The following is a 25,509-nucleotide window of genomic DNA, read 5'->3' as shown; positions in this document are numbered from 1 at the left end:
AAAGCTAATACAGCTTGTGATTAAAAATGTTTAAAAATAGCTAATAAATCAGATTATCTTGAGGTATTATTTCTTGCAAGTCAAAATGGAGAGCAAAAAAATCAACCCTAATTTTTAGTTTATGTATACACTGAAAATAGCAACAATAAAAATAAGCATTTGTAGCAGACATATTCCATCTTCACTATTATTTTGCTACCTTTGGTAAATTACTGGGGCAGATCTTGAAGTTAAAAACCCATGTTTAGAAATAAGTGCACGCTTCCCCCACTATATAGCAGCAGACTGTGTTGCCCCTACGCAAAACATTCTCATATCTAATTTTAACTTTACATATAAAAATAACTTGGAGAAAATACAAAAAAACATTTTATTTTAACATGAAAATATCACAAAAATTAGTAAGCCTGAGATGTAGGGTTTTGGTGAAAAACAAGAGGCTTGTAGTGTTTTGGCTGCTGATAAAGATGCATGTATTGATAGCTGGGGTGAAAAGCAGAAGAATGCACTTATTTCTTCTGCATGTCAGTATCTTCAGACACAGTAAGCCACATGCACCCTTTCTTTCCTTGTTAAACAGAGGCCAGTTTGCTATTCTTAGTTCCAGCGGAAGTGGATCTGACGTGGGCGATCAGCACCTTCCTTTACCAATGGCTTATGGAACTCACGTCCAGCACGAGAGTGGATATTTGCCCAACAAAACTCACAGTAATACTGCAGGCAAGTGACATTGGCACAAAAAAAGGGAGCAAATTTTCCACCACAGCGTGCACCCTGGCATTCATCACACATCTGGTCATCCAGCACATATGGCTTTACCTCCACCTTGAAAAAAAAGAAAGTAAGTCTCATTAGGCTCTGCTTCAGAAATCAAATTCTGTAATAACTTAAAATGTTTCTATAGAGGAAAAAAAGGACCAGCATTAAAAGCTGAGGAAATGGGCAGTTTCTCAAGGAAGGAGCTTTACCGTGTAGTAGGTTAAAATACTTTAAAAATCTATAAAAAATCTGATTTGCAAAACATTTCACTCTCACCTTTCTTGAATAACATCTTTGAAACACCTGTGTCCTGGTATTTTCAGAGTTGGGGGAGATTGTGAGTGAAAAACAAAAGAGATCTCAAGTAGCCATGGAAGACAGTTCCACACCTTTTTCCCTCATTCCAGTATCACCTGTGAGATGGCAGAACCCGAACAGCCACTGATTAAGGCAGTGCTTCTCCATTGCAGGTGCAAGTCACACTCTGCTTGGAAGTAAGTGGCACAGACACGCCAGAACTGTGGAGAATCTTACAAAGGGCATGCCTAGACTTCTGTAAATTTATAAGATATAAAGTACAAGTCCTGTTGTGAAGGTCTGACTTGGCAGAACACTTCAGACTGGAGTCAGCTCTGAATGATAAACTTCTCCACCTCAGTTTCCACATCTGTCAAGTGGGAATAACAGATCTTGTCTCAGAGTTGTGAGGCTTAAATTGTGAATGGAAAAGCATAAGACAGTGCTTGGCACATGGTAAAATATTCTATAAATTAGTATTATCTACTATTAGCTGCAATAGCCTTGCTTTCTTGCTTGTGGTAACTTTATGAATGGAAGGTTTTTACCATTTGGCTGAAAGGTGCCAGACAGAGTAACAGCTCAGCTGTTCCTTAGGAGACAACAGAACACTGAGTGTTCTGAACGACTGGATTGAGATAAAGTAAAGGTTGCCTATAGTAAAAAAATAATGACCCAACAGTTTGTATTCTGAATGTACTCTACTGAAATATTTGCATGAGTGCAGAAAATGAATATAAGGATACTTTCCACAATATTATTTGTAAGAACAACAAACTAGAAACAACCTAAAAGTTGATTAAAAGAACTGTAGGATGTTCATTTGATAGGTCTTGGAATTACATTGTTATTTATATTTCATTCATAAGGATTAGGATAAATATATTTTATGTATATTCGACACTTGGCTTTTCTGAATTGCTTGTTTGTATCTTTTGCATATTTTCTTGCTGGAGTTTGTTTTTTAAATTGATTTATGAGTTCTTTTTCGTCAGTTAAGAATTTTTAACCTTTTTTCCAGTGGCTTTACAATCTTTAACAGAAATTTTTAAAATTTTTATGCTTGATCTTTCTCTCTCAACTTTTTCCTTTATGGGTTCTATCTTTTCTTTGCCAGGCTGCTATTTTTGATTCATTATCTTCACTACAATTATAGTTATAATAAAAAAGAACATTATTACGACTAAAGAATAAATTAAGGTAGCATGACAGTTACTGGATTTCATCTCACTGAGATGAATGGGACAGCACCCATTTGCACAACATTCAGTTCCCAGTGCCTAGAAGAATATCCAGCATGAAGCAGAAATGCTATAAAGATATGCATAAATGCAATACATTTACATATGTTTTCTGGGTTTCTTTCTCACGGTTATTTCTTGTTTCTTTTTTTTTTTTTTAATAAGATTTTAGACAAATTGAAACCAGGTCTGTGATGTTTACTTCACTTCCATAATAATAAAGTGCCAGATGTTCAGGAGTTACATTTTAATATAAAACTGTTGAACGAAAATTTTGCAAATGCAATGATTTCAATTATCTGTATTTTTAAAATTCTACATATTAGTTTATGAAGCTAACCTACTTTACTCAAAACCAGAGACTTTAAAGATGGAAAACTGAATTTCAAGACCTATTTTTCATTAATAATCTCTAATAATTAAACTCTTCCATATGCAAAAGGAAGTTTCACTAACACTACACTTCACCTAGTCTTATTTTCTAACATTTACGAGAAGTCACAGTGAATTATACTACTCATGAAATAACATACAAAAAAATACAATGAATTACACATCTGTGGTGATTGCTTTCCAGCTATCAGATAGGAACTAAACCACAGTATCCATGAGTCTAAAAAGTAAGTGGAATAAACAATTTTTATTCCCTCCAAATACGTATCCTGTGTATCTTTGGGTTGGCAGTTATATAGTTAAATTCATTCCATTTTTATGGTTTAATAACTATATTCATATTGGAGAGATGAATATAAAGGTAAGATATAAAGGTAAATGGTTTAATATTTCTTTGTATAAGCAATACTAGCGACTTGTAAAATATTTAAGGCTCAAATTCTTTCAAATACAGTTCAAAATTACCTTTGTAACACATATCTTATAAGCTTTTCTCTCAGGTATTTCAATCAATGCCTTTTTAAGAAGGCACAGGTATCTCAATTCATCTGCTCTGCAACTGAGCTGCTCTTTAAGAGTCAACAGTCTGCTCCAAATAATTGGTCCTTCACTATCATTTCAGAAACAAAGAGGTATGAGGTATGACACTGTAACAGTCTTTTTCTTCTGCTACTGCACATTAAATACCATGATTATATACTATGTAAATAATGTCCTCTGTGACCTATTACCTCTCTGTAAAAGTAGGGGATTAGTGGTCTAAACCACTGCTGTACATTTGTGTCACTTTTGGAGCTTATAAACTCCTGTTGCCCTGGCTGCCTCTCAGACCAATTCAGCAGAACCTCAGGGGGTAGGACCCAAATGTCAAGAATTTTCTAAGTTCCCAGGTGAATAATGTACAGCAGAGGTTGGGAACCACAACACTAGAGGAACTCTTAACGTTCAGACAAGTTCAGAAAAGTTATGTATGCATGTCTTATCAAAAGCAGAGCACCTCCTCTTAGTTTTTTTTTGGCAACCTTTTAAATAGCAATCCAAACAAACAAAAAGGAAACCACTCTGCATTTGTGAACTGAACCTATGCTGCGTTTCTTTCCTAAATGAGATGGCTGGGTAATTACATTGAGGACTACTTCTAGCATGCATGGTCTAGTCAATTGGTATTAATTAACCAGCCTCCCTGTCCCCAAAATAGTCTTTTAATGTGCCAAACAGCCCCAGGTTTCAAGAAACTGTTACACTGGGGAAAAGGAGTACCCAATCAAGTTATATCTTCTATCTACTAATTTGGATATAAAAAATTCATTTACCCCCATATTCTTAATGTATTTCTGCTGTACTATAAATACAAACATGATTATTTTAGAATATGTTTAGCTATGTATAGGAACTGTTCACAGATTTTGGCATAAAATAGATTTGTAAACGAATGCTAGTGTCTTCATTTTAGAAGGTAGTTAGTACTTGGAATTATTCAATAGGGTTTCAGTTATCATTCCTAGTACTTCTTAAAAGTTCTTATTGTGATGATTCAAGCAATGCTACTAAAAAATTTTTAAGTTTAGGTCAATTATTTTAGAGAAATATACACAATGCATTTTTATTTTAGTTTTTGTGACAAATGAAAACAAACATTTAAATAACACTCTCCGCCAAGTTCTATTGTAAGTGCTTGTATATATGTGAATTCATTTAATCCTCAAAATTACTGAGAAAGACATATTATCACTGTTTTCCATTTTACAAGTGAAGAAAAAGAGGCACAGAGAAGGTTAATTTGTAGAAATGGGGTTTAATCCCAGGCAGTCTGACTCCAATGTACAGGCTCTTAAAACCAACTCTGCCTCCATGGTTAGAATATTTGACCTTACTGGCTGATTAAAAAATTTTGACATGGCTGCACAATGATATTAATATTTTTATATTATACCTAAAGTTTAAAGTGTGTTCAGTAATTTTCCATTTCAAGGAATTTTTATATAATATCCTTTAAGGCTTAAAGAAGTATAAAAACTAAACAGCGTTTGAATTATATTATTAACTCCTTAGGGTATGAAGCTTTGGATCAGCACCTCATTATAGGACATAAGTTATTTCCCAATATGCAACTTACACGTTTATCAATATCACCATGCTGAAGCTGAACAAACCGAGCACTAATGGCAGCAATATAGCTCTGCTGATTGGAGAAAGCAACTCGCCCAGCACCTTTTGGGTATTTTAGCTCAGGATCTGTATCAATTCCTGCATAACAAACTCCACCATACAGCCGGTCCATGATCATAGCAAGTTCCACTTCAAAAGGAAAAGAAGTTTACGTCAAATGTGAGAGAACACAGTAATCAACAATTTTTAAGTACTTTTTGTAAAACGTAAAAGTCAATAGTATATTATCATTTGACCAGGAGTAGAATGGCAGATAAGAGGCTGTTGTTAAAAAAGGAAGGGGATCAAGGACGCCTTTTTTTTAACTATAAAGTGACTCACCACCATCACATCTACCCACTTACAGCACTAAACCTACTATATACTCTATCTTCTGACCTATAGACAAATAGTTCCATGCTCTTTCCTAAATCCAGTCCTTTCACTTGCATACTAGATCCCATCCACTCTCACTAAGGACACTGCTTTAGCAATTCTCCCCTTTCCCTTCTATACGATCAGTTTTCCCCTTATACTAGATCATTCCCAAGCATACTATAATTTTCCTGTCTTAAAAAATTCCCGTAACACTTTTTTTCCCTCTTAGCTACTGCTCCATTTCTCTGTTCCCCTTTACAACCAAATTTCTCAAAATCTGTTCCAGTATTCCCTCCAATTCCTCTCTTCCCATTCTTTATTCAACTCTTTCTAATCAGACTATCGCACCATAACTCCATTATAATTGTTCAAGCCAAGTCCAATGGTCAATCTATCTGTAAATAGCATTGAAAATAGTTAATCCCTTCCTTCTCATTCAAATATTTTCTCCATCTGGCTTCTAGAATATATTATCCCACTAATTCTTCTCCTACCTCACTGACAAATTTCTTCTGAGTCTTCCTTGATAGTTCATCCTAAACTCCTTAACTTTTCAATGTTAGAGTACCCTAAGTTTTAATCCTTGCAACACTATCTACACTCCTGGCTTTGGTAACTTCATCCTGTATCATAGCTTTAAATACCATCTAAGTTTTTAAGCTCCTACATTTTTATCTCTAGTATGGACCTCTCTCCTGGATGCCGGACTTGTATATGCAACTGTCTAGTGGACAACTCGATATTTAACAGGCACTGCCCACACTCAGTATATTAAAAATGGAACTCATAATCTTCCCCTACCCCATTAAACCTGCTCCAATGAGTTTCTGCTGATCCAGTTAGAAAGCAACAGAAAAGATGAAGTTGTTAAGATCTTTGGCTTCATCCTTTCTGTATTCTTCCCTTGCTCCATACTGTACATGCAATCCTGTGAACCTGATTTTCAAAACATATCTAGAGTCCAATCGCCTCACCTCCATCACTAACATCCTGATTCATGCTAACATCGTTTTTCATCTGGTTCATGGCAATAGCCTTATCTCTTTGCTTTTGGCCCTTGCCTTCCCAGCTTGTTTTTAAAACAGTATAAGGAGTGATTCTCTTAAAAAATATACCAGATACCACCATAAAAATACATTAAAAATATACCATATACGATGGTTTAACTGAAATTTCTATTTGGGAGCTTTGAATGGTGCCATAAACTTGTGTTCAAAACCAAGACCACAATCTTCCCTCCCAATCTTCATCTCCAGTGTTCCTCCCATCTCAGTAAAAGGCATCACTGTCCACCCAGCGGCTTATGACTGAAAGATGAGATTCAGTCTTTGTGTTTACCTCATAAATATCTGTCACCTCTGTTCAGTTGGCTTTCTCCACTGCTACCACTAATCCAAGCCACCATTGTCTATCTCCTGGATTGTAATAATAGGATGCTAAACTGGTCTGCCCGTATTTACTCTTACCTTGGCCCACCTCTCTATGAAGTTTGAGTTTTAAAGTGAACTTTGAAAACTGCAAATATGATGAAGTCTCTCTTTTGCTTAAACACTCTTCAATGGTTTACCCTTGCTCTAAGGGTAAATACCAAGTTAGCCTATTAGACTTGTATGATGTGAATCCTGTCTACTTTTTCAATGTCTCCTTGTGTCCCCTCCCTCACTCTTTGTATCCCAACTTAGGCACTCTGGACTTCTTTCAGTTCCTCCAAAGCACCCTGTTTCCGTTCACACAAGACCTTTATGTCAGCTCAACTACAAATATCTTCAAGATACCAGACTTCAAATATCTTCAAGATATCAAATTATCATATTTCGTTGCTAAATGCTCTTCTATTCCCTATGTACTTCTTTGTAGAAGTCATCATATTCTATAAGTATTTACATGTATGAATCGTTCTTTAACATCTGTCTCTAAGACTGGGGAGAGGATGTTTTCAGTGATGGAAATCACTAACACTCTACACATGGTGCAGGGTACCATCTAATGTGAGCAAAGTGGGTATATACATCTCCAATTATATTCCTATGTAACATATTTTGGTAGGTTTCTGGTTCCTAGTTACTGATAAACAGAAGTTTATCATCATTCACTTATCTAAAGTGCTACTTTAATGATTAAAATATAGATAAAAGATAAAAAATCCCATATTTCTTTTTCAGATATCGGAATTGATCTACACAAAATAAACAAACCCCAAATTCTCATATCTTAGAGAGGTACACTTAGAAAATCGGAAGTATTTAGGTGGATTCTTACAGATCTGCTTGGAGTTAGCTACTGCACTAATATTGATAGATAAGCACTCAATTCTCCAGTTTGAGTTTCAAGAAGGGGTCTCAGAATTTGTTTCAAAATTCTGTAGTTAGCAGCTATTGGAGCATGAAGAATCTGCTCCTGCTCTGTTCAATAGTGTCATGTACACAATAGCTTCCAAATATTTATTAAATTGACTAAGACATATTTAAATGATTTTTTTAAACAAAATTTTTAACATTCTACTTACCAGCCCTTAATGGCCTAGGAACACCTCCAACAAAAATTGTTTTTCGGGGATCCAAAGGCTGAGAACCATCCATTACAAAATCACTATCACTTAAATTCCAAGGACGTATTTGAACCTATGAAGAAAATCACATTGAGTCTTACTCCCTTGATGGCTTATGAGAATTTTCTGTTTGTTTTTGCCAGTTAATAGTGATTCTTTTATTGTTTAAAAATTTGTATAGTGGGACCTGGAGACAAATTTTTTTATAACTTTTGATCTAAATACTATAAATCAGCAGTACCCGACCTTTTTGGCACCAGGGATCAATTTTGAGGAAGACAATTTTTCCAAGGATGGAGGTGGTACTGGAAGATGGTTTTGAGATCAAAGTGTTCCATCTATGATCATCAAGCATTAGATTCTCATAAAGAATGTGCAACCTAGATCACTCACATGTGCAGTTCACAATAGGGTTTGCATTCGTATGAGAATCTAATGCCATCTCTGATCTGACAGGAGGTAGAACTCAGGCAGTAATGCTGGCTTGCCTGCCTCTCATCTCCTGCTGTATGGCCTGGTTGCTAATAGGTCATGGACCACCAGTACTGGTCCACTGCCCAGGGGTTGGGGACTCCTGCTATAAATTATCTGGATGTTTCAAAAACTAAAACTAAACATGATAGTTGAATTGTTCTTTTATTAATTAACAATCATTTCAAAACAATTTTTGAATAATCTGCATTTGTAGCCTGAAGTTCATGTGGTCTTTACTTACTGGTTTGTCCTTGATAGTAGGGCTAGAAACACACAGATAGAGTTTTCCATCTTCTTCAATACAAGCATCAATTAGTGCCTGAACTGAGCTCTCTTCTTGAAAGAGAAGAAATGCATAGCCTGGAATAACCATTAAAAATGAGGCAATATGTCAAGTCAAGTGATTTTATTCCAAATTTCAGTACTATTTAGAAAATATATGCTTTTGAAATAAAAACAAAACAAATAGGACAAAAAACCATTTACCTTCTACAAGAGAACACAATATACTATGTAATACATATTTAAACAGATACTCAGTAAAGCAATTGGCTACTTTATATAGAACACTTGCTATCAGATATTGTACTAACTTACATGCATTATTATTTGATTCTCAAATGTCTATGAAATACGATTCCCATTTTACAGAAGAAAAAAAATCAAGGTACCGAAGTCAGTCTCCTAGTAAATAGTTGGTTGAATAATTTCAAACCCAGGTCAGCCCCAAGGTCTCCCATGCTCTTTCTAGTAGTGATACTACCTTCTTAAAGAACTTGGCAGAATTAACCAGGTGAGTATTATCTGGAGCTCAAGTTTGCTATAAAGGCCCTCAGGTTAATCCAAATTCTAGAGCATACTTTTAGACTGGAATACACTTGGAAAGGTCCAGGAAATCCCCTAAGCAGAGGAAACATTCCACAGTCTCACGAAAACCTCCCAATGATACTAAGAAAGCTACAGTAGAAAGGTTGGAATGAAATATGTTCCTTAACAAAACATGGGTCAGATGGATCAAAACTTTTAAATCAAGCCTCAACTCGGAAAGCAGTGGAATACATTTTTCAAACTGTTTGGAGACTATCTAGACTTGTAAACAACCAATTGCCAATCTTTAATAAAAAATCATGTATCCAGCCGACACAATAGACTAATTATAAAAAGGCATCAAAATTTACACTACAAGTTTACTATTATGTGATTATTCCCAGCAGGTGATAGCTATAAATGATCTATCCCTTATCTTGGCAAGATTTCTATGCGAACAAATGTATAGCATTTTAATCTAGTCCCAGTATGAAGCAGACATCAAGCAGGCCATGTATGTCTGTTCCACCATATAACGGGAAGTGTAAGGTCATGTTTTACTCAAGTCAAAAAACTCAGCTTATTGTCAACCATAGCTTTATGCCACAAAGCTTTAGTGTGTGATGTGACACTAAAGTACTTCATTTTAATAAAAGTAATAGCTGATTGCATAAAATATACCTGAAGCCATTTCACCCCATACAAATGATTTCACCCTATATAAATACAAACTTCCAAGGTAAGATTACACAGGATTAAGAAACATGTCTTAGATTTTTTACATTGCTAGAAACAATTTAAATATTCTTAAAAATAATGAAGCTTTTTTAAGGCTTTAATTTTGATACAAAATAAGGATCTGGGAACTATAACTATTTTGTAATAATGAAAAGGATGTGAGACCAATTTACTGAAATGGTACATTAAATTCAATATTTTAATATTGGTCATTTTTTAAAATTTTGATATTAATATTTTAATATTGCTTAATTTTAAAATAATACTTCAAATTCAATATTTTTAATATTTCTCAATTTTTGTTATTATTAGAGAATAAATGTTTATATTACAAAAATTAAGCCATATCAGGTACATTATGACTTACCCAATGCAAGTCATTAGATATTAAAATATTCTTAACAAAAACATACTATATAATAGCTTCTTTCGAATTTGTTAAAGCAAGCTAACAATCACATAATGTGAAGGTTATTCACTGCAAAGGAAACTTATGTACATGTGTGGCTTAGCATCTAAGGGACTCTAGTCACTGCTGTAATTACAAGGTAGCTTCACCCACTGGATGCTTCTATATCAGTGTTTTCCAAACCATGGAAAATGCTGAATTACAGAAATAAAAAAATTGCTTGAAAGAATAAGGTTTGGGGATACTGGTCTTTGGAAATGGCTACAATTAACTGTAATTGTACCAAAAAAAGTATGAATTCCCAATGCCAATTTTACTTTTTCAATTAGAGAAACTAAATACTACAAAACTACAGTAACAATGATAGCAACAATAGCAATAAAGACAACTATTCTGTTTCACATTAAATTTGTTTCATCTCATCTTTCTAGGCTTAGAGTACACCATCCCTGTAAGTGAACAAGTGGCTCATGCAAAAATGTGCATCTCTCTCCATCCAAACAATTCCTAATTCCTTTTTAAAATTCTATTTCCATTCCTGCCTGGAACTCTGTTCAAGTACTTTTTATCTATCTGTATACAGTACCTTAGATTCTAATTCCAAACCTCTCAGTGAAGCTTTCCCCTATCTACTTGAAGTAATTTCTCCATCCTATAGTATTTTTTGTTATCTCATTTATTAGGCAGTTAACAATCTGTGAACTACTGAGAATGTGAACATTCACAAAGGTGAATAAAGACACTATCTTACAGACCTTTGAAAGAAACTGACATGAATAAAATAACTACAAATTTTTAAAGTTGTAAAAATGTAATACTGCAACTGTGATGAGTGCTCGGAGTGAAAGACACAGACAGCACTAGGAGTTGGGCAGGAGGAGCTGACCTCATTTGGTAGATCCTCAGTGTTTTCTGTGATCAACTTACACTTAAGCTTGAGATACAAAAGATAAGTAGGGAATATATAGATAAAGAGACACAAGGAAGATACACCATCAGTCTAGAGATTATCATACATAAAAGCCCTGAGGCTGGAGAGGACAAGGCCAGTTTGTGGGACTGGAGGGAAACAAGCAGCAGTAGTAGAAGCTAGAAAGAAGATGAGGCCAGGCAGAGTGAATGCCTTTTTGCTTTTATCCTAAAAATAAGAAAAACCACTAAAGGGTTTATGCAGGTAAGTAAGGAATAGTACCATCCAATGAGTTCTCAAAGACTGCTGTGGCTGGACTATAGGAGAAAATTGGAGAGGGCTAGAGATGTGGAGAGACTAGAAAGACAGCTGCAAGAGTCAAGGAAGTGATGATGGTAGCTTGTCGAGAACATTACAAAATAACTCAATACTCTGAGTATTCAATAAAAATGGCATTTATAAAGTAAACTTTATGAAATGGCAAGATAGTAAAACTATGGACAACACTAAAACTTAGCTAATAAACATCTCTATCCATGTGGAGATAATTTCCTCTCTAAACCAAGGTTTCATGACCTCCAATAAACTCCAGACTACATGGAGAGAGGTAGATAGCTTTAATCAGATTCTCACAGAGGCCTGGGATCCAGAATCCCTACTCAAAAGATGCTCTTGATTCCATACATACATATAGATCCACAAGTATTAAAAAAAATCATTGCATTATTCCATTTATCTAAAAAACTGTTTGAACTATTAGTGGAGGTGCTATAATTCTCAATGGCAGAAAGTAGATACTGTACCTAGTTTTTAAATGTCAATAACTTCTTTATCATGCTTCATTTCCCTGAGTCAAAATCAAAGCATTTAACAGTTCTATTGGAGTCTTTTCTCCAGGCTTGACAATTCACTAAGTCATGAAACTAAATAGTACGTGTGGTGTGCTTTTTCTAAAATTATATTTCAGCAACGTTTAAAGTAAAGTCTTTATCTTTGAACCTCCTTCTTTCTTTTACTTATTTCAGAGAACCTTCCATTAGCAATTCTGACTCCTTTCTCCTCTCTTCCTCTTGTTATTGTGGGCAGGATATACTTCCTCTCCCCACAGATGATGACTTGATCATGTGACTTGCATGTGAAGGTTAGCACAATTTGTAATTCTTGTCCCATGGCGATCACAGTGTCTTCCTAGCAATAACTGACTAACATAACTAAGCATCTTCTTCAAATCTTACATCTTTATATAACTGAAAAAAAAAAAATAGACCCAACTAGCTACTTTGTCTTTTATCTAAATTATTTATTCATCAACAGAGTTGGTAATAATTTATACTGCTCTGCTGTTATCTAGAACACTTAATGTAAATCTTATATTTCAACTGTTCACAAATTTATATTTTATAAAAGACCAATCACTTCACATAGATCTTAATTTCATAATGCAGAGAGATCCTGTTTCATGTCTATACCCAAGTTACCTGGAATGATGTTTTAGACAGAGAAAACACTCAAACATTTGTTGATCTGAGTCTATGAAATTAGTATCAAATCATAGCAAGTTTCTTATGATTCCTAACTGGCTAAGTAATTGCTATTCTTTCTTTTGCTCTCATACAACCAATTTCCTAGCAAATATTAACAATAACAATCCTTACCTTTTGGTGGAAAATAGGACTTGCTTTCTGCTTTATGAGGCCAATCTACTACCAAAGGCCCAAATCTTCTGAAGCTAGCAGTTATTTCATCTTAAGAAAGTACAATAATATGCATTAGAAATTAGTTTCAGTGATTCGTTCTAAGAAATTCTGTACTTTTACTATGAAGATTTAACATTTAAAAGTGCCAAATACCTTAAGATAAATTAGAATATAAACACTGGGAATATGTCTAATATACTTATTAAAATAATATGTCAAACTTAATAACTTTTGTCAAAATAAATTCATTTTTTAAGCAGTGCACTGGTTAGAATACTCAATTGCATGTGAATTTTAAAATTTTATATAACATTGTATGGATACTAATGACTTTATAGTACACCAAACCACAAATGGCACTGGATTGAAAAAAACGCCAACATTACGTAAGTTAAATAAAATCTATTACAGCTTCACAAATAAAATCATTTTATTATAGGAAAAAAAGGTCTGCTGAAACAAGACTTGAATAACTATAATGTTGAAAAAATATACTAGGGTCTGATACATGCCAGGTAGTTTCACTGAAATCCATATAGGTTACATCCAATTGCTATGTCTTATGTTATTTTATTACATGGAAATCTTAAGGAAGATCAATACTTAAAATAAGTTTGTGGGTATTTGAATCATAACTAAAAAACATAAGAATGAGTGATACATTTCCCATAACCTCACAAATATAGTTTAATATTTTAAGTCTTCAATTTTTTTGTTATAATTACACATGATCATTTTCACATACAATTATTAGTGTTTGTGAAATCCTAATTTCCTATTCATGTTCTGTTTCCATTTCCCTTTTGCGTTTAATAGCCTCTTTGTTCCCTGTTTCTAAGAGCACATTTATCCTTAAAGAAATTAAACTTTTGGCCGGGCACGGTGGCTCATTCCTGTAATCCCAGCACTTTGGGAGGCCGAGGCAGGCAGATAACGAGGTCAGAAGATCAAGACCATCCTGGCTAACAGAGTGAAACCAACCTCGTCTCTACTAGAAATACAACAAATTAGCAGGGCATGGGGGCACACGCCTGTAATCCCAGCTACTCAGGAGGTTGAGGCAGGAGAACTGCTTGAACCCAGGAGGTGGAGTTTGCAGTGAGCCGAGATTGTGCCACCACACTCCAGCTGGGACAACAGAGCGAGACTCCGTCTCCAAAAAAAAAAAAGAAAAAAAAGAAATTAAACTTTCGATTACCAAGCATTGCAGATATAATCTTATGGTTAGTTCCATTTATTTCATTGTGTGTGCATGCACACATTATGGTGATTTAAAAAGTTTCAAGTTTTATATACCTAAATATGTTCTATTATTTTAAAAACAAGTAGAAGTGACCGAGGTCATGAAAATCTTATTTACCAAAAATGCTCGCAGTTACAAATATGATAAGATCTAAAGAAAAAAATCATAAAAAAGCTTTTGTTCAACTACTTTCATATTTCAACAGGTGATAAAATATTTTAAAAGAAGAAAACACATTCTAATTCTGAAAATCTCCAGGTGGTAAAAACTTCCATAGTCCATTCACATTAAATTTCATATTTTTTTGTTTTTGTTAAAGCCCAAATCACCATGTTAATAAATATCTTAATAAATACCTTCATCAATATCTGGAGGAAGACCACCAACAAAAACTTTTCGAGAGAAGCGTTCTATTCGCTCTCCATTTTGATGAGCTGAATAACAGGTGGGTGAATTTAAAACTCCAACTTGATCACTGTGACCATCATCCAGCAAGCCATCATCTATTGGAAAGAGGGAAGAACGACCTAGAATAAAGAACAAATATAACTTGAATCTCAGATCTGAGAAAATGATAAATTTAAGCATAAAAATACCAATGACAAATTAAAAGACTTAAAAATGAAGGTGATGCAGGTGAACATAAAAATTAAGAGAAATTTAAATAGTATGTGGTTTTAATTACCTGGATTCAAGAAAGAAGCAATCTAAAGAGTGACTTAGAAATAAACATAGTCATATGTCAACAATTAAACTGCAAAAGAAATACTAGATCACTTCAACTTGTTATGAGCAAGAACTTGTTATAACCAAGAACCTAATGTATGCGGACAGTTAGACTGGATATGCAACAGGTAAGACTTTTCAGAAACTGGTGGCAGAAAGGAAATGACACAGACTAAATAGATAACAGGATATAATTTATAAAAAATCACTTGTAGACTACAGCAAGTAAGGATAAGGAGAACAAGTAACACTTGTATACAAGGTCTTGACCTAATTTATTACGTGTGCCAATTATATGAAACGGTAGACAGGGATTCTGCACATGTGCAAAATAGAAAAGGGTGTCCCCTCTGGCACTTTAGTGCCCATTTGAGCCCACATTTCAGGAGGTAATCCTTGTATAGGGCACATCCTGTACAATCCTCTGAAGTAATCCCCACTCTATGGGTAATCCTTCCACAAAACTTAAATGACCTAATATACTCCCTGGCTGTCAAGGAATGTACATTTAGAAAGATAAGATGTATATATGTAACCATGGTACACATCCATAAGAAGCTTTAAAGTGCTCAGAGGACATACTCTGGAGGAAAGGAGTCTAATAAAAGGGGGATAATCTCTAAGTGAAATTAGATCGTATTTATGATAAAAAGGGAAAAATAGCAGTGCATAGTGAGGCATTAGAGAGGGTAGAATATCTACAGGTGGAAATATTTATAGGAACATGGTTTTCAGTAAATTTTCCTTTTTTTCTAAGTGAAAGGAGAAACAGAAAATGTAGGAAAAATTGAACTTCTTAGGAATAGTCAAGGTTGGCTGAAATATGTTGGAAACAAGGGGAGTAAAAGCTAGAAAAGCCCTTTGAGGCTAGCTAGAGTTATTTAACGCTCAATGCCAGGCTAACAAGACATTTAGTAGGTGATGAAGATAATAAACTGGATGCAGGGGTTCAATCAAAATTATAACTTTTTCTGTACATTAGGGAGAGTTGGTAAACATGGATAAGGTAGCTGGAAATGAGCAGATTAGAAGCTGTGCAAAAAATCCACAAAGGATGGATTGCAGTCACAAGCAAATAGGAAACAAAATAGGGAGAAACAATGAAAAAGGAGAGATCTAAGGAAGACTTTAGAAAATGATAAGAACCATTAACTGATATAAGGACAGTGAAGACCAGAAACTGGTATGAGAAAGAAAAATAATTTAAGCTTTAGATATGTAAAGTTTTATATGCTGTAGAAGGAAGCTGAAAAGGAAGTGCAGAAAAGAAATGTCATATTTCTGAGAAAATAATTTGGAGTCAACTCCACATGGGTTATAGTTTAAGGTCCTTTGCAACATCAATGATAAACACTCCATTGAGAAATGATGAGGACAGCTCCTCAGGAAACTTACAAGGAGGAAGCAGAACATTCAACGAGCTAGAGAAAGGAGTGGTAAGAAAAGTGGGAGAGCAGCCAAAATATTACTGTAATAGAAGCACCAAAAAAGTAATAAAAGAACGAAAGAGCAATTAAGTAACAATGTGAAATATTAAGATAATTACTTTTAATAATGACAGCTGTTTTGAGGACATACATGATCTGTGAAGGCAGGTGTTTCAGGAAAGTTGGGTAGCAGTCACATTGCGTGTATTTAGAGTTTTATTAAGTATAGAGATCAAATGAAGATTAGTTCTTAGAAGTATATTAGATAAGGAAAAACAGTAAGAATATGGACAAGTTATTTTTCTTTCAGTATTAACTGAAGGATTTTTTTGGATAGGAGACAATGGATATAATCTATAGCAGTGGTCCCCAACCTTTTTGGCACCAGGGACTAGTTTTGTGGATGACAATTTTTCCACAGCAGGGGGATGATTTCGGGATGAAAATGTTCCACCTCAGATCATCAGGCATTAGATTCTCATAAGGAGCACACAACCTAGATCCTTCACACGTGCAGTTCACAATAGGTTTCACCCCACTGTGAGAATCTAATGCCACTGCTGATCTGACAGGAGGTGGAGCTCAGGCAGCAATGCTCACTTGCCCTCTGCTCACCTCCTGCTGTGTGGCCTGATTCCTAACAGGCCGTGATTCCTAACAGGCCATGGACCAGTATCAGTTTTATGTTGGGTATCTGTCTATATATTAAACAAATAGGCCACAGACCAGACCATTTTATGTTGGGTATTTGTCTATATATTCAATCACATGCCATAGAGCATCTTGAAAAATATGACACATGATGCAAGTAATACAAACAAAGACAATTAGAAATGTGACAACCTGAAGAGAATGGGTTGGGGACAAGAAGGAAGGGATCATATGCCTGTCAGAGTGAAGTAGCTAGCTACCTAGATGTTTGACATAAAATTTTAGTGTATATGACACAACAACAGAGAGAAAGATGATATTTGATATAGGAAGTGAATTATTCTAAAGATTCAAATGCTGCTTAAATACGATGTTCTGAAAAATACCCGTGTTCACTGAGTAACTTTGTGAATATTGCTTAACTTTTCAAATACCTGTTATTAGAAATAGGAAGCAATATAAAACAAAATGTCAGTGTTCTTTGTGATCAACAGAAAGGAAACTCTTCAACATGAAACTATTTTTACTTAATAAAATGAACATCAAGATCCACTAAAAATAATACTAATTGTGAATAACTGGTCAAAGTTTTAAAGGTTAGACTTTAATTGAATAATTCTCTATTTTAAAAGGAATAAGATAAACACATGCATACAAACTTGATTTTAAGGAAAAAAATCACAAATCCAAACTCTATATTTATTTCAGATATACCAATTCTTTGGAAAGTTTTTCACTTAAAAATGCTCTAACACAAATAAAAACTTAGCAGTGTCACAAATACAGTAAGTATTTAAATGTCTTTCTAACAGACATTTAAGTTGAGAAAAAATATGGATCACAAATACTTAGGGTCTACATAAAAAAAAAAAAAAAAAGAATGCGGTGACAAATCACACTATAAGCAATGCCAAAGAGAAAAGTGACCCAAAAATGACTCCAGCTTTTTGCTTACTATAATAAAGTATTGCCCTTAGTATTCATATAACTAAAAACATCTATAATCTATGTGTCTATAATCTATTAACGAAGTTCAGCTAAACAAAGAATGTAATAAAAAGTTTAAGAACATTTAGCACACTAGCCATACTAACAAGAATCTTCACTGTTGGACAATAATGAGTATTGGATAATAATGCTTTTTTTCAAGAAGCCATAAAAGCTACAGATTTAAATACTCATTTAAAAGAAGAGTTATATATATATATATATAATGAATATATATCATTGACAAAGTATGACTTTTTACCTTGCCAATTATGCTTTTATCATATTTCAAATTACTATGACAATAAAAGGAGAACCATTAAATAAGCTATGTCTACCACTGTAGTGTACTTTAAACATGCTTTCTAAATGATACCATACATATGTTTTCAGGTTCTTACACCTCAAAGGAATAAAACTGAATGATAATGAAACACAACAAATTCATTTTGCTGGAATGCAGCAAAAGCCATGCTTAAAGGAAAATTCATAGTTTTAAAAGCGTATTAGAAAACAAGACATGCTTAAAACAAATCATCTTGTTTCTACCACAGAAAGCTAGAAAAAGAATAGCAAATAAAATAGAAAGTACGATGAAGGAAATAAAGTAACAAAAAGGAGATATCAATCAGCATAGAACTTACAAACATTAAAAGATGAAAAAGGGAATGTTATTAGCCACTTTATGGTAATAAATTTAACAACTAGAGGAAACAAATCCCTTGAAAAATGCAGCTTTTCAAAAATGGCACAGGGAGAAAAAATCTGAATAGTTCTTTATCTATTAAAAAAATGAAAATCATAACTCAAAAATCAAAATAAGAAAATATTCCAACGAAGAAAAATCCAGGCCTAGGTGGCTTTACTGGCAAATTAACTAGACTTTTGAAGAAGAAAAAAACAGCAATTTTATACAAACTCTTTCAGAGAATAAAGAAAGAGGAAGCACTTCACAATTATTTTTTACAACTGCAACCTGACAAAAACATTATAAAGAAACTATATACCAATGTCCCTCATGAACACAAATGCAAAAATCCTAAAAAATATGTTGGCGGAATGAATCCAGAAGTATAGATAAAAAAGGAACACATATCATGATTAAGTAGGGTTCACCGCAGGAACATAAGATTGATTTATCATTTTAAAATCAATTACTGTTAACTGTACCACATAAACAGACAAAAACAGAAATAGCATAAAATCATTTCCATAAATGTAGGAAATGCATCTGATAAAATTCAACAGCTATTCATAATTAAAAAAAAAAAAAAAACAACCCCCAGAAAACTAGGAGTAGGAGGGAATTTCCTCAATCCAATAAAAAGCATTAAAAAAAAAAAAGAGTGAAAATCTTCAATAATAAATTATCAAATGGCTTCTCTTGAAGGTTTGGAAGGATGTTCACTCTATTTCTACTCAGCATTGTACTACTGGAGGTACAACAAGTCAAAGAAGACGAAAAAAATAATTTAAAGTCATGAGTACTGGCAAAGAAAAATAAAAGTATTTGGTATAGACATAATTGTACATGTAAAATTCAAAGAAATCAAACTAGTAGAAATAATTGTATTTATCTAGGGAAGAAATGCAAATTCAATTTACAAAAACCAAATTATTTCTAAATGCTAGCAATAAAACTGGGAAAAATTTTAAATATCATTTCCATATCTCATCCAAACCCACCAAATATTGACAAATAAACTTAACAAAAGATATGCAAGATTTTTACACTGAAAATGACAAAAAATTGCTGTGGAAAATGTTAATAAAATAAAATAAATGAATAAACAAAAGAAACCATGTTAGATGTAAATTCTTTCCAAATGATCCAATCTATAGATTGGATACAATCCATCCAAAATCTCAGCACACTGTCTTCTAGAAATTCACAAGCCAGTTCTAAAATTTATGATAAATCAAAGACCTACGAACAATCAAGGAGAGTATACAAAACAAACAAACAAAAAAGCCAAAGTTGGAGGATTTACAGTACCAAGTTTCAAGACTCACTAGTTAGCTACAGTTATTGAGACTATAAAACTGATATTAGAGTAGACAGACAAATGGAACATAATAGAGTCCAGAAATGGGCCTATATATGTACAGTCACTTGATGTTTTTCAAAGGTACCAATGCAGTTCAATGTGGAAAAGTAAATCTTTTCAATAAATGCATTTCTAGTTGGAGGGGGAAATACATTTGATCCTTGTATCACACCTTACTGAAAAATAAATCCAAGAAGGATCACAGACTTAAATGTAAAAATTAAAACAATGAAACTAGAAGAATTTCTTCATAACCTTGTGGGTAGTGATAATTTCCTGGGACTAAATGACACTAAAGGTGAATGAAAATAATTGGATTTTTAAAAAAATTTAGACATTTTTCTGCTTATCGAAGATACTGTTAAAAAGTGGATGACAAACAATACACTGTTGGAAAATAGGACAAAATATATAAAGAACTCCCATAACGAAGAAAAACAACCCAATTAAAAATGAGCAAAAGACTTGTAAGGGAACTTTACAGAAGAATACAATGGAATGGGTTAGAAGCACCTTGTCATGTGCCTCGACGTCATCCTTAGTCATTAGGAAACTGCAAATTAGAGCCACAGTGAGGGACTACACATCATCAGAATGGATAAAATTAAAAAGCCAACACTCGACCGAGCACGGTGGCTCATGCCTGTAATCCCAGCACTTTGGGAGGCTGAGGTGGGAAGATCATTTGAGGTCAGGAGTTCCAGACCAGCCTGGCCAATATGGCGAAACAATTTTTGTAAAAATACAAAAATTAGCCAGGTATGGTGGTGCATACCAGTAATCCCAACTACTTGGAAGGCTGAGGCAGAAGAATCGCTTGAACCAAGGAGGTGGAGGCTACAGTGAGCCGAGATCGAAACATTGCACTCCAACCTGGGCAACACAAATAAAACTGCCAACACTGGGTACTTCACAAGATTGTTCCAAATAGCAAATCCTGGATCAACTTTAAAGCAGTATATAGCATACTGTATTTTCAATAATGCCTTATTTATCATAGCACGTAAGTCTGAATGACTATACATTATGAATAAATCAAACTTCTCTAATTAAACTTCCATCATTTGTCTCCTTTTAAAATTTTTTCTCCTATCTTCTCGTCCCATATGTAATCTACTAACTCAAGCTTTGGGTTTACTTGCTTAAAAGGATTGCCTCCTGGGGCTTAGAACCGTTGACTAAAATAGGTTTTTATTTCTATTACTAAAAATATTCTATATATTTTTATTCCTTCTGGAACACAGTAGCCCTTTAATCCTTTATTAAAGGAACTGATTGTGCTATAGAAATAGTTTAAGTTGAAAGCATCGAACTTAAGTTACACTTCACACCTCCCTTCACAACCCTCATCCTACTTGAATCCTGGACAAGTATGTTCACTCTCAGAATGGAATGGAAGAAACAATGAATAAAAAATAAATACAAATGATAAGTAGTTTTCCATATTAAAGTCAGCTCCTCATGTGAACCCTTTTCCTTCCTAATGCTGCCCCCTAGGCAGCTCTAAAGTAGAAGTCTTTATGGCTACCAAGGGACAGAGATACACAGTAGTGGCAGTAGGTTCCAACTAAAAAGCAGGGAAAGAAATCTCTGCTTTTCTTAACTACTACTAGCATAATTACATTTTGATTATTCCTAAAGTACATTTCATAAATTAATATCTAGAGCTAGCTTTAAAGTTCTTATTGACATTATTAAGAAATTCAAGTACATAAAGTCGTTTTGGTATTAACTTGATTTGACTGTAGTCAAGTGAGAAATCTTTTAAATGAAAGAAGTAAAACAGTTCTTCCTGTACAGGACTACAAAAGTCAAAGTCAGAATGTCCTGTGAAAATAACTGTTCACCTATTATTGCACTGGTAGAAGAGCCATGACTTATTTTTAGCAAAAATTATATCAACTCAGTGTGACACATTCCACATGAACAGAAGATAAGCAACTCATTTTTAACAAAATAATTCTAAACAAACGCAGTTTCTTTGATGGATCAAATCTAAAACATGAGGCTATATAAAAGGGGTCTTTGGTGGTAAAAAGGTTTATCAGTCTGAGGTTTATTATATCTAGGATGGAACAGGAAAAAAACAGTAAAAAAATAGGAAGAAAACGAGGTGACTAGCCATTTCTGAGTCATTCCTTTGGTATGCAGGTTTAAAAAAAAAATCATTACTTACTGTTTCAGTGTACTTTAAAATTCAGATAAAATCTCTCAGTAGTTATTTCTAATGAGTGTGGCTTTCACGTGACTCTCACAACCAAAGTTTTAAAAGTAGATTGCTACTGTTCATAGGAGATGAGCTAAAAATTTACTAAGGCCATATAATCTGAGATGAAAATTCAGGCATTCACTCCCCCTTATGCTAAGACAAGTATGTGTGCCAACCGTCAGTTCTGTCCTAATGGAAGCTTTTATCAGAAGCCTTAAAACCATGTGAGAGTCTTCCTGTTTCCAATGCAGGAAGGCAGTTCTGAAGCCGAATAATTCTTTATGGCTTCGAGGGGATAGAGATATACAGGAATGAAAGCAGGTTCCTATATAAAAGCAGGGGAAAATTTTTGCTTTTTCTTAATATCATAATCACAATCTACAATTATTGAACTGAGAAGAAGACAAATAATAACACTACTTCCTAATACTTTGTTCCTAAGAACTTCTTAGGTCATGATATTTACATGAGAGTATATGAAATTAGACTAAACGTAAGTCACAACAGTTAAAAGATGAAAAATGTTTAACAAGGCAAGAATTCTGAATTGCTCTAGTTTCAAAATGCCTAAAAATCACAGATTGGTAAGTGGGTTGTGTTTCAGAGAACTGAAGCTCCATTATTAAAATGGCGTAGTGAAATAAGCTAGTCCATAGGTTTGAAATAGTACTAAACTTCCAAACTTTCCCCACTTCTCAGCTTGCTACGTCTTTAGAAAAGTTGTTCAGCTTCAATTCTCTAAATCCTGAGTGTCTATCTCCTCTAAATTTTTAGTTAGAAAACTGAAGAACCAAAAGATTCAGTCAAGCATTTGAAGAAACATATTAAAAAATTAAGTTAAATTCAGATAATCTGAAATATAAAATTGGGACCACTTAAGAATAAAAAATACCAGTTTTCGTTGTCAGTTGTGGCAAATGGTTTTGCTTGTTTAAAAAGTACACACATTTATGACTAGTTGAAAAGAAATGGAAGCACTGGCACATGTATATAAAAGTGATCAAAGGGCACTATTATTACTGTCTATTCTCCATGGCTTAAGGGAGATTTTTAGAGGTCAAAGAAAACTCTTTTTATTCGGTGTGGCACTTGGAATAAGCCTAACAATATAAACATCATAATTTTTGCTCATTTAGAGAACAATCTAGTAGCATACTTTTGCTTCCTCTCATCCCATCTACTAGTCTGCACATGGCAAAAGGAGAAGCAGTTTTAGTCACAGAAAACATCAGCTGCTTTCCTAGGAAGTTCAATAATAGTCTTGCATCACATAGTCCTCTTTCCTTAGGATACCACACAAGAACTCTGTGGGGAATACTTTAGTAGGGGAGGGAAAGGAAAAAGGAAAAGGGAGAAGGTATGTGTTTGTGTGTGTGTGTGAGAGACAGAGAGAGAAAGGGAAAGAAAGGGTTACATTCTTAGAAAACAGAGAAATATAAGCAACATTATTTCTATAAATCAGTGTTAACAATAATCTATTTGGTGTGTATTATTTTCAACTGGGTCAACACAGAACTAACAAGCTAGAGTTGTAAATTATACAACATAAATATGACAGTTACACATTTAGAGAGTAGAAAAATCATACTTCATGCTACCTTCACTAAAATTAAACATATTTAAGCAGACAAACTATAAATAGCATCTTTATTTTAAGAGATACAGAAATAACTTTAAAAACTAGAGTTAAATCTCAACAGTTTAAAAAGGGAAAATTTATTAAATAACCACAATTAGTATAAAAATACAGTTCGAAAGTTAAAGAGATTTAAAATTAAAAACTTCGACAAGTGCTCAAATCAAAATACAATTGTGAGTTTTCAGAGATTGCATGAGAAATCTAGAGTAATTACAACATTGATCAGTAAACCCAATTAGAAACAATTATACCATAGCAAACGGAAATGAATTACCTCGTCTTCGCCCATAACTCCTTGCTGCATGTAAACAAAGGACAAATTGTAAAATGTCAGAACTAAAAAATAAGCCCACATATACAAATATTTCTGACATGAAAAGCTATGTGGGCATCTGAAAACTAGTGCTACTTTAAGAGCAATGACAATGTCACCACATAAGATTTGCATGTTTTACCATTCTACAAAGGACTTTTATTTATAGGTAAGTATATATCATCTGAATCACATAAAACTCTGAAATGAACAAGAAATACACAATTTATTAGCATCTGTGTTAAAATTCACAAGTATTTTTTCATCTAATGATGATAGAAATATATAACACTTTGCAGTAAATAGCATCCCAAATAATTTTCCCAATGAATGGAAACAACTTGAACTAAATCTTTATTTTTCCACTTATTATAAAAATGGTATCGCATATATAGTCCAATAAATAGCTATTCAGATCCAATCCACATTATACCAAGCCCTAGAAGACACAGATGACTGAGAAGATATACCACTATTAAACTGACACTCTGAAGCCTGTACAGATTAGACAGGATTTAAGAAATCAACGTTTAAACTTGTTTAGAGAAATTACTATAGCTAATAATGCTTTCCATCATTTTAATATACGGTATAATAGCTATCTACTAATTGTTTTTATGTCTACCTATGAGGTAAGAGGGATTCAGATACAAATTACTATTAACATCATCATAGAATAGTACATATGTTAAATACCATAAAAGTTGATAGGCATTTCTATGTTACTTGCAGTGACATTATTCCTATGGAAAAACAAAAAGACTGTAATTTCTTTTTCATAAGAAACTACCAGTTTGATAAAATCCACAAATCGTTTTAAAGGAACTCCTCCCCACAAATTTGAATACAAAATGAGTATTTTTACCCTGAAATTAAAATATGAAGTCAAGGCAGTAAACAAACAAACAAAAAAAGACTGTTAAAATTAAGATCTTATTTTATATTCACAGATTTTTTTAGGCCTGCAAAAAATTCAATATTGAATAAATCTCAAGTAAAAATATGTGCTGAAAGTTGTCAGAAATGTCTACCTAAAAATATAAAACTTAAAGATCAAAAGAAAACATTTCACATTATGAAATACATTCTCTTTTATACTACTGCTTTACTACAAGAAAGTGTGTCTATAACACACTAGTTCCTCTAATAAAAAGTGGGAAAAACAACCTTGTCAACTCTTGGTCACTTAAATTCTAAGAAATGTCAATAAATATAAGGCTTATATCAGACCCTTTTACATAAAATAACTTCATGTGCATCTCTGCAATTCTAGTGTCTTTAGCTATATAATCTGTTGCACACTTAACCTATCCTTGAGCTCCAATTACCTCAAAGTCTGGCAGATCTATTTCATAGCTTACCTGACCTATATATTATTCTTCCTCTCCTCAGATAGGGGTGAAAGCAGCACTTAATATTTTGTTGTCTAGGTCTTCTAAACATAAAAGTTTTTAAAAAACTCTAACT

At 33.7% G+C, this 25,509-nt stretch overlaps 1 protein-coding gene across 9 annotated transcripts in view; it reads right to left on the bottom strand.

Moving 5' to 3' along the window:
- CPEB2 (cytoplasmic polyadenylation element binding protein 2) overlaps positions 1-25,509 on the bottom strand; it is a 65,923-nt gene that overhangs the window by 3,187 nt on the left and 37,227 nt on the right. For 5 of the 9 annotated variants that reach the window (XM_033213777.1, XM_033213782.1, XM_033213780.1 and 2 more), the window contains 6 exons: positions 14,399-14,569; positions 12,758-12,847; positions 8,480-8,598; positions 7,723-7,837; positions 4,807-4,988; positions 1-825 (listed from right to left, as the gene is read on the bottom strand). The exon at positions 1-825 is cut by the window's left edge. In XM_033213777.1, coding sequence (XP_033069668.1) covers positions 598-825; positions 4,807-4,988; positions 7,723-7,837; positions 8,480-8,598; positions 12,758-12,847; positions 14,399-14,569 — 905 coding nt within the window. In that variant the 3' untranslated portion in view covers positions 1-597. Of the gene's footprint in view, positions 826-4,806; positions 4,989-7,722; positions 7,838-8,479; positions 8,599-12,757; positions 12,848-14,398; positions 14,570-24,003; positions 24,028-25,509 lie in introns of all 9 variants that reach the window. The other 4 variants (XM_033213775.1, XM_033213778.1, XM_033213779.1 and 1 more) reach the window with 1 other exon arrangement.

Source organism: Trachypithecus francoisi, unplaced genomic scaffold, assembly GCF_009764315.1.
Source record: "Trachypithecus francoisi isolate TF-2019V2 unplaced genomic scaffold, Tfra_2.0 Lachesis_group1, whole genome shotgun sequence".
Taxonomy (NCBI): Eukaryota; Metazoa; Chordata; class Mammalia; order Primates; family Cercopithecidae; genus Trachypithecus; species Trachypithecus francoisi.
This window is presented reverse-complemented; position numbering and strand designations above follow the sequence as displayed.